Below are 10660 nucleotides of genomic sequence, written 5' to 3' on the forward strand. Positions count from 1 at the left end.
TCAGAGGAGAATGAAGGGCAAAGACGAGTTGGATCAACCCTTCTCCTGTGTAGACTAAGATTTCAGTGTGAATCAAGTTTTCCAATGACAACCACCCAGAGCCTGCTGACAAAAAGGGAACTCGCAGTTTTGAGTGAGGGAAAATATATTTTTAAAGTTACAATAAAGAGCAAAGACTGCTTATAAGCCAGACTGCTGTCATTTTCATAGACACCCTCCATTTCTTCCCCACCAAAACCCACCTCTAGCTACTCTGAAAAGCAACCTGTGCTAAAAGCAGAGTCATCTTTCAGAAGGGGACAAGGCAAGTGTAATGACTGGAGGCTCTGGAATTCTGCTTCAATGAAAGGTTTGTCCTGGGCAGTGTGGGAAACCCTGACCGGCTGGAAGCTCACCTGCCCACCAAGTGAAATTCAAGGTCAGTCTTTAGAGCCCAGTGCCACCTTTGCCTGCTTTATCTTTCTGATGAGAGATTAAACGCTCACTTAAAGTTTAAATGGTTTTAAAAAGTCATTACTTTGATCCTTTAGCAGTCTACAAGGTTTTAAAGTTGTAAAACCATTAAGATCTCTATCCCAAAGATAATCTAGGTACCATATTCAGGGACTGAGTTAACTGGGAATCTGTCCTGGCTATCTAATGTTCTAAGAGAAAAGTCTAGGAGAAGTCATGGAAGACTCTATTGAAAGATTCACCCGAGGAGGCGGGGGACAGATGGCAGGGGGTGGTAGAAGTTCCTTGAGGCACCCAGGAGACATTTCCAGCTCTGACAGGTACCGTTATGCCAAGCACTGCAATTCCAGAAACACACGCTTAGAGATAAGTCCTTTGCTGTGATACTTACGGACAGTGTCGTTGCTGGAATCCCACGCCTCCACGAGTAAAGTGTAGGACCTCTGCAAACAGATAAACGGCACTTAGTGTTCGGAAATAGGGGTCAGCTGTCAATGTCATACTTTCTTGGCCTCCCTGCACACTCCGCCAAACCAAACCATAAAGCCAATATGAAATGGTTTGCTGTCAAACTCCCCTCCCCGCTCCAGACCCACCCCGGGTTGTCTCCTTTCTCCTGGCCGGGGAGGGGCGAGGGGGCGGCCCACTGTGGTCATCATGCAGGCAGTTCGAAGTCATCAGGAAACACCATCTCCCTATAGGTTAACACTTAGCATACAGTTTTCCAAAACTTTCCAGAATCTAATTCTAGTGCATAAGAAAAACACACAAAGAATTTATTCTAAGCTAATGTAACCAGGTATTTGTAGTACTGGGGGAGGGGCCCCATCCAGAGGAGGGCCGGGTACTGCTAAGGTTACACTTTGGGCCCTGGTGGGGCAGTCCCAAGAGAGGCCCCCTTTTCCTTTTCAGAACCCCTTTCAAAGCCCTGTCTGTGTGAGACCATCTAGGCTCCCACAAGTATCAGGTGGCTCTATGAAGCAGGAGGGGGTAGGTGCAAAGAGATTCCCAAGACAAAGGCGGCAACCTAACTTGGGGTGCGTGGGGGGCAGACTCTGGGAAAGGAAGAAAGTACAAAAGGGAGAAATAACCACACATCTGAGCGTTCTATTTATTGATGAACTTATCTGTCAATAAGATCTAACATTCCAAGAATAATCAGAGTTCACTAAAAGAATTCCCTGGACACTGGCAGGGTGCCAGCTATTATTCTGAAGGTACCTTTTATCTTCCAGAATTACCTCAGAATTCCCCCTCCCCCCAAAACCCAAGCCATTAGCAAATTCCCACTTTTACTCAAATCTTCATTTGTAATTTAGAATGAGGTCAGTCCCACAAAACATTAGGGTTTAAATAAACTTTCAGCTATCTTGGCGCTAGAGAAATATATCCACAGGTAGTTAGGAGAAAAGGCACGTGAGCCCTCTCTTTTATGTACCCCTGAGCTGTCACTCACTGTCAGATACTAATATATAGGAAATAGTAGCACATACTGATCAAATAATGCCATGCCACTGGAAATGCCAAGGAAAAGCACCTATAAAGTGAAGGCAAACACAGGGGTGGTGGGGAAAGAGTTTCATTCATAACTCAAGACAAGCTTACTGCTCACAGTGACACAGCAGGCCATCTCCGAATATAAAAATATCTTGTGATAGACCCTGCCTTGGAATTCAGCCGAAATATGTTTCATACTCAAAGCGGAGAAGGATTCCATTTCGTTCACTGATAACTGTGGGAAAATGCTCAGAAAGGCAAGCAAAGCCGGGCAAGCTGGGGCACACACCCAGCCCTCTCCCATGAGTGGCCACAGGTCCAAACCCATTGTTGTTGTCGTCAATACTTTATTAGTGAAAGTTTCACCTTATCTACAGCCTCTGAGTTTCCTAGGAATTCCTATAAATTACAAGACTCTTCCCTGAGAGTAGCAAGAAATTATTTCTCTACTGATTTGAGGCAAGCCAAGTCCAAATGAGGCCAGATGTGGGACTGGTTCTGTATAATTAAGCCCTTCATTTGCTGGTCACGTTGAGACCCACGTTCTTCACTTCCACATATTGCTGTAATTAATCCTGATTAGATGTGTTGATACCCAGAGTTTTGACAGACTTGTATAAGTGCTAAACACATAATACCTCCAAGAACCACTGAGAGGGATGGCATCCCAGGGCTGAGCAGGTGTGGCAGCATTAACTCTGCTTCATGCTCAAAAAAGAAGGCATCCTTGGTCTTGCACTTGGAAGACCAAGCTGTCTATCGGCCTTATCCTCGCCAGGATAGGAAAGGCCTCAGAAGCTGCTGACCAACACTGCCCCTCCGGAGGAAGAGAGTGGCACAGAGCTCTAGATGCTATGTGTCATGATTTTCTATAAACTGCCTTCTTGAAGGGATGATAGCTGCTTGAATGCAGGGTTGGCAAAAAAAGCTCTGCCAAAAAAAGAGAGTCGTGGACCTTCTCTTCCCTTGTTTCAGAGAAGGGTTTATGGTTCTAGGACTCACCTCCTGGGTCATGAGGATTTCTCCTGCCCAACCTTCAGAGAAAAGGATTCCCTTTCAAGGCCTCTATTAGGAGGCACTCTTACCACCCACTCCATCCCCACTATAGATTGACAATCAAGATAATTTGACAATGATTATTAGTTGCTAGGAAACTTTAATTTTTCCCAGGCCCACGCTTGACCTCTGTGCATCCCAGAATACACATCTAGACTCCAAGATTCATACCAGGCGCACCTTATGCCAAAGTGTGGTAACAAGTTGAAAAATTAGCGATCTGCTATGATCACGTAACACCCAATTAGCCACTGCAAATCTGACCCCAGCAAAGTCCCCAAGCCCTCCAAAGGTCTTGGACAGGGGTACCAGGCAAGGAGAGGGGTGAGTTTAATGAGTTCAAATCCAAAACTCACACAAAAAATAAACAGCAAAATACCTGAATTTTCTTGGTTTCAGACTATAAGGCTCTTATAAAACTGTCACCCGCCTTTCAACTTTTTTCCCCTTAAGTTTGCCCAGAAAAATGACCTGGGCACAAAGCAGGAGGGGTGTGTAGCTAATAGACCTTCAGTCTAAGTTTGCAGAGTGAATCATTTCTGCCTCTTCCCAGCTCTAGGCCCAAGGAAATCTGGCTGCGACATAGTGGCAGTTCTCATTCTCATGCAGCAGGAAGGAGGAATGGTCAGCTTACAGAATGAACTTTGGGGGGACCGCCATGGAATTTTACCTTGGAGGGTCCTGGCATCCAAGCCCAAGGCATCTCAGGGCCACAGGGACCCCCCGGCACCTCCTTCCTGCTTTCAGCACTGAGGCCGTGGGAGGGCTATGGGCTGCGCCCATCCCACTCCATGGTGGTTACCTTGGCACCAGGCAGAGTGGTAAGCACTTAATTGCCACATTAAGAAGGGGGATGTAAGAAACAAAGGTAATTGTGTTGGCAGCTGGGAGCTTCCTTTTCCTGGCAACAGTGGCAGCCAAACCAAGCCCTGAGAAGTGGCTGCCTCCACTCCTGCCAAGCTGACGGACACAAACAAACCACCATCCAAACGGCACGCGTGCAGCATCCAAAACCCCAGGCTGCTGCGACAGGCGGACCCGAGGAACTCACACCCTGGGAATGCCCCATGTGCCCACGGGGCTATTGTACAGAGGCACTCAGCCCCGGGTTTGTCTGGGGCCCTGTACTCTGCTGACTCAACTGTCGCTTCCTGTTGCTGGCCCTGTATTAGCATTATTTTTGGAGAGGCCACATTATTCTCTGTAATCCTCATTTCAGTCAGTTCGGCCACACTATTGTCCTGCCTGCGTCTGGGTGGCCAGAGTATAAAATATTCCAGTCACAAACATTAAATAAAGGTGTCAGAGATTCCATGTGTGGGCACACGCTCGCACAACCAATTCACGTATCGTGGAGCTTTGGCCAGGTGAGACATGGAGAAAGGATGATTACCCCACAGCATCCAAGCTAAGAAGACTTTTAGTTATAGAAAGCCAGTTAGTCTGCAGGGCTTGACATTTCAATCAAGTCTGATCTGGTTACAAAGGGTGACTTTCTCATGAAAGCTCACCTCAAACACTCACCAAGAGGGCCACAGAGCTAATATCCAGATTTGAGACTCAATGAGCCCCCACCCCCTTTCTCATCATTACCCTTACCTGTTTGAAAAGCATCCCACTGATAATTAAATGCACCAGTTACAAAAGGGTGGCAAGGTTAATAGATAGAATACCAAGAAGCCAGCCAAGCACAACTGTTGGTTCACACCGAGCAAGCCTGAACAAGAAGCCTTTCTACTTATTTACCAAAAGTGCATAAAAACTGGGCTGAGCTAGTAGAGGGCTCTGAATGTTTGACTATTTACGTACCACTCCTAACCACTGGGAGCTATGTTGTGGAATTTCTTCCCTGCACATGCACTGCGCCAGTGACAAATGTCACTGGCGCTATAAAAATAAGGGCTATAGGGTAAGGCAGTCCATACAGTGATCAGAAACCAGAAAAGTCACAACAGGACCACTCAGCTCCCAGGCGAGACATTCTGAACCCAGAACCCTACCCCACCCCTACCATTCTAGAAAACACAAGAATCACTTTCCACGCATCCTAATATATCTTCCTAAAGTTGAAAAACAGTTTAAGTTTTGTTCTAATTTATTAAACGTATTTAAAAGCTGGAGCCAAGTGTCTCTTTCCTCGGGTCAGAACCTAACCTAGGAGTTGTTGCGAGGGTAGGAACATACCTCCAAAAGCCCACCAAGGAGGAATTCTTAGAAATATTTGCCTTTACGGATTACCGTGCTAATTGTATGTACATCCAGAGATTATGCATTCTGACATTGTAACTAATCTTGAAAGTCTGACAATGGAACCAAGTTCTGGCCCTTCTACAATGGGCCAGTGGCTGCTACGAATCCAGCCAAGGTCTCTGTTTGCATTCCTGTCTTCAGACCAAGACCATGAAGGCTCCTTGTTGCCTTGGCTTTGTTTTATCATACATAACAGTTTTCCTCCACGCTATACCTTCCACTTGCCTTGTATCAAAAGGATCCCTTACCACTCTTAGTTGTAAAGATTTTAGGCAGTATTCGGGTCACTGGTGTTCTGGGAGGCTACACACCTGAGTGGTTGCTGCCTCTTCTCACTCATCCAATTCCCTGAACGGCCTTGATGCCAAAAGCTTCACTGTTCTCTAAAAATGTTCGAAGTCCCTGGTAGAATTATGTGTGGGGAGTTGGTGGGTTGCAAACTCATGCAAATACTGGAGGTTTGAATAATTTGCTGAGAAACAAGACAACAAGGAGAAAGAAACACAGAAGATTATACTTGGTAGAGAAAAAATATTAGAAGCCAAGTATCCAAATAAGGATTCCATTTGGAAGCAGCCATGCTGCAGACACTTGGTGCAAAGTGAGCACAGCTCTACTTTTCCCCCAAGGCTGGTTTTGCAATGCAGACGTGTCATTTCATTGCTTTCCTCTGAGGCAGGTATCTTAGGGCAAAGGGTGTTTTTCTCCACGCACAGAAAGTCCCTTGCTCTGAGCACGTACACACATGTGTTCGTTTGCATGCATTCTGACCACATGGGTTCCACATACTAGCTGCAGAAATGAGCCAGCCTGAATGAGGACACCATCCCTCTGCCCTCCACGCGTCCACATCTGTAAAGGCTTAGGGACCAGGAAACAGAAGGCAAAGGCAAGGACTTGTCAATTATATTGTGATTAACCTTGTGGCATCCAATTTACCCAAAACCCTGGCAGTTGCTCATCCAGGCCTTAAGAGTGAAGGAAGCCAAAGCTGGCACCCCTCTGGTATGCAACAATCACACTTCATTGGATTTTCCTAAAAAAGTAAGTTGATCTCAAGCAAGCCTTTTATCAGTGTCAATGACATTTAAATACGAGGCTGAGAGACCAGAACCCTCAATTGCTTCCCCAAAAGTTTTTCTAGATTCATTTCGATCTAGGGCCAGCAATACATCACTATAGTTAACCAGAATTCTGAGTTCCTAAAAAGCTTTTGGGTCTGGGTAGTGGTAATTATACTAAGGTATTTTTAATAAGCAGGCACTACTGGGATTGAGCACTAAGTTTGGAAGGGGCAATGTAACGATTTCAGTGATTTATAAATGGTTATTCACAAATTATTTACCATTGAGCCCAATTACCTCACTATGTATGTTACCATGGGTCCCCAGATGCAAAGATCATAAATCAGGCTAGCTGCTTTAAGTCAATCTCCTCGGAGCAGCATTGGTATGGGAATTAGAAGCCACCAATGAAAAGTACCACAAGCCTGGGACAGTGGACACCAAGTGGGACACAATCTGATACTATCCAGCATACAGTCCCACCTCTACAGAGCTGCCCACATGGACACTGGGATGTGGATTATACTTCATATCTGACCAAACCATTTCCTCCTCTTCCTCTCCAGACATGAACAGTTGTTTAACTGGGGAATAATTTCAAATAAGACATGAATTACATGACCTTGTAAACTGACCTTCTACAGTGCCCTCTGAACCACAGCTCTTCCACTGTCAACTAACAGAAATTGTGGCTGCTAGGGGGTTGGGAGTTCAGGTGGCCAGAAGTTCAAGGTTTGATTTTTTTCAAGCTATATATCCTGTGTATCTCGAATTCTGTACCAAGTTCACTTATTAGCTATTCAAAGAAATCACTTTTAAATAGACACACTTATTAATATTTAATTACCAAACTGAATTTAATTGTGCTTATTTACTTCCGTACTTATTTGGCTACCTAGATACTTTCACTTCAGTTAATACCCTGGAATCATTCTTGAAAGTTACCGACTAGTGTTTATCCAATCACACTTAAGAAAATTAAAACAATACACCTAAACTCTGGTTTCTCTCGGGAAATAAAGCTTATATTTCACAGCAGGCCTTTTTGGGGCGGCAGGGTGGAGACTTGTTTATGAGTGATACATGCATTTGGCCCAACTTCAAAAGAACCACACTCTCGGTGTAGCCCCTGCGGTCTTCCCCATTCTAGAAAGTCTATTTCATGGTTGGTGACCCGTGGGCCTAAAACCACAGAAGAGCACCAGCAAATCAATCATCTCTTTGCCCTCACACGCTGCTTCCGCTCCTTCCCCATCCAGAATTCTGCCAAGTATCAAAAGGGGACAGACACACCTTCTAGGTCACTTTCCCCAGCCAGCCTGGAGAACAAGGCTACCTGTTTTTACCCATGCAGTTCTCTGACCCTACTCTTCAAAATGAACCTCAGTAAGGCTTGCTGCTTTTCCACATCACCAATAAGATTCCTTTTATGGTCTTGTAGAAAGCAAGGGGCTCCAGGACTTATCCTCAGGAGGGTGGAACCACCTGCAGGCCCATTCCCCCTAAATTCCACACACACATTCAAGGGCAATCAGCATTCAGTCAACTTGGGCATAGCCAAATTAAAACTTTGGCGAACCTCTTTAGCTTAAAGTTCTAATAGGGGATTAACAAACAAGATAAACACGCTTTGTAAAAATGAAATCCCACAACAGAAGCAGCCCTCCATTCTCAGAACTCCACATACGACAGGTTTTTATAAGACGCTTTTAATGGCGAGTTTCTGATAACCGTCTTATCCCCCCGCCTCCCGCCGCCCCCCACAGCAGAGGGCACTTTATAACGTCAGTTCCTGTAAACGTGGGCCTTGAGAGCCACCACAAGCTTCACACACACACACACCACGGAAGACATTCTCTCCTGCCCTCCCCAAATTAGGAATCACAGTCCCAGCCCGCGGATAGGAGGCAGCAGAGTGCACCCTATCAGAGCACGTGGTGGAGAGTATTCCCCGCGGCACTGAGCTCCCATCACCACCCACCCCCTAGCACAGGCTAGGCCAAGCCCCAAGGCTGGCAATGAGTCACGCCTCCTGGACAACAGGAGCGGGGCAGAGGGCACCAACATTTTCCCCTTTCCTCCCCTTCTGCAATCGCACCCATCTTCCTTCCACCCATTTCTGGATGTTGCAAGGGCCTTGCTGCAGGGTCTGCCAGCGGGGGCCCAGGCCTCAAGTGACTCTAGGGCGGGGGTCCATTCACTTGCACCCCCAAGGACTGCCTCTAGCGGGCCACCCCTTCCAGGCGCTGGCACGCCCCCGAAGCCTTGCGGGGGCTGTGCGCCCTCCGGACGAGGGTGCACCCCCGCCCTTCCCGGGGAAGTTTGCAAACACAGCTGTTCCAGAGCCCGGGAACCGCTGGAAGTGAGGCCACAAGGCTACACCACGCGGGGGCGAGGGCAGGAAGGGACCGACAGGGGGCGGAGGCTCCCAGGGCAGCAGTTGAGAAGGCTGCGAGACCCCCCCCCTCCCGCGGACGCCCCCACGCCCTTGCGCCTAGCCCGGAGCGCACCCCCGCACGCACCAAAATCTCCTGGGGAGCAGCGGGAAACGGGTTCCATCCACACCCTCCAGGAAGGACACGCCCGCCCTCCCGGCCGTTCTCGGGAAAGGGGAGGGTGCCAATTTGAACGGCGTTCGAAGGCCAAAACTGAGCCGAGCAGCCTTCCACGGCGCATCAGGTTTAGTTGGTTTAGCAAAGATCATCTATAATGATCTCCTGGCTCAGGGAGTTACTCTGGGGCCTTCAAGTTGAAAGTTAAACCCGTTTTCCGGGGAGCTTTGCTCCATAACATCTGGGGTTCCCACTTTTGTGCGCTTAGCAAAAAGCGGCGGGGATGGGGCCTGCTGAGGGTCGCTCCCTAAAACCCCACCCTAAAGAACTTTCCTAGTTAGCGCCGCGTTTCGAGCCAAGACGCTTATTATTCCTCTCGCAAGAGAGAGCAGGGCTCCGCAGGCGCGGGTGCGAAATTCGGCTCGGCCTCTCTCCCTGCGTGGGTCACTCACCGGCCAGGCGAAACTGAAAGGCAGAATGATACGGTTGCGTTCATTGCCGCGGCTAGTCTTGAGGTTGAAGGTGTTGCCCCCGATAACAGGAGTGGACCCGGAGCCGAAGCTACAGGGACCCCCGGCCGTGACGCGGGACTGGTACTCCTTGAGGCACACTTTGAAGTACGTGTCACACTCGTCGCGGGTGCATTTTCGGTCCCCTGGGTTCCGGGCGCCGCCGCAGCAGTTCCCGTTCTGCAGCTCCCCGTTCACGTTCTGCATGGACAGGATCTCCAACTCGAACTGGCCGGAGGCCCCGCACACCTGCCGGCGAGGGAGGGCGATCAGCACCGGGGAAAGTTTTCTTCCAGACGACTCCCTCCCCGCCCACCCCGAGGAGCCCTCGACGCCAAGTGAAAATAATTTTGCAAAACTGGGTGCAAGGACTCAACGTGATTCCCGGGCAGAGAATGCACGAATGCGGGAGAAATCCAACGATTGCCCCGGAAGACCAAGAGCGGAGCGAACGCGCCCCCTGCCCAGCTTAGAGGATACATTTAGGAGGCCGGGGTCTCCCCAGCCCAGGTGCAGCCTCTCCAGCGCAGGGGCCGAGCCGGGGAGCTCAGCGACCCAGGGCTCCTGACCCCGCTAGCGGCACTCAACCGCAGGCGTCCAGGGCGCCACGAGGGAAAGGAGAGGGCGGGCCGGGAGGGAGGCCCAGCGGGCTCCTACCTTGGCTCGCAGGGCGCAGAGCAGGGCGAGCAGGAGGCTCAGGGGGCGCCCGGGCCGGCCGCGCGTCCGTGGGGATCGCATCGCTGCGCAGCGCGCTGCGGGCACTCGGGACGCCGCCGCCGCCGCCGCTGCCGCTGTTCGCGCTGGTGTTCCCGCCGGTGCTGCCGCCGGTGCTGCCGTCGCCGCTGCCCCTGCAGCCGCCGCGTCCCGGCTCTAATATACTCCGCCGATTGGAGCATGCACGACTGGAAAACAACACCACTTTTCAAAAGCCCTTTCAAGAGCGGCCCGTTCCAGAAGGTAAAGAGCCCGGCCTCCTTTTATTATTCTGATCGCTTCTTTCAGGCGCTCCCCCTCCTCTTCCACCTCCCGGCTTTCTTTCCTTCTCTCGCGCTCCCCTTCTTTTATTATTATGATTATGCGCAGCCTTTTATTCCCTTTCAGATCAGCTGCACAGAAAAGAGGGAGGGAGGGGAGGAAAAAAAAAAAAAACCACCAAGCCCAGCTCCGGGCCGGCCGCAGGTAACACAATGACGCGTGCCCGCACGGCTCTCGGAGAGGGACTCGGAGAGCCCGTCTGGGAGCCGCAGCCCGGGCTGGCCACCTTTACTCAGCGCTCTGG

General features: G+C 49.6%; 1 protein-coding gene across 3 annotated transcripts in view; it reads right to left on the reverse strand.

Moving 5' to 3' along the window:
* JAG1 (jagged 1) overlaps window positions 1–10660 on the reverse strand; it is a 35879-nt gene extending 25219 nt beyond the window's left edge. For 2 of the 3 annotated variants that reach the window (XM_011370230.2, XM_011370215.2), the window contains exons 1-3: window positions 10039–10642; window positions 9325–9630; window positions 845–896 (exon numbers count right to left, since the gene is read on the reverse strand). In XM_011370230.2, the coding sequence (XP_011368532.1) occupies window positions 845–896; window positions 9325–9630; window positions 10039–10119 (439 nt within the window). In that variant the 5' untranslated portion in view covers window positions 10120–10642. Of the gene's footprint in view, window positions 1–844; window positions 897–9324; window positions 9631–10038 lie in introns of all 3 variants that reach the window. The other variant, XM_011370223.2, reaches the window with a different exon arrangement.

The sequence above is a fragment of the Pteropus vampyrus genome, unplaced genomic scaffold (assembly GCF_000151845.1).
Source record: "Pteropus vampyrus isolate Shadow unplaced genomic scaffold, Pvam_2.0 Scaffold7, whole genome shotgun sequence".
NCBI classification, from domain to species: Eukaryota; Metazoa; Chordata; class Mammalia; order Chiroptera; family Pteropodidae; genus Pteropus; species Pteropus vampyrus.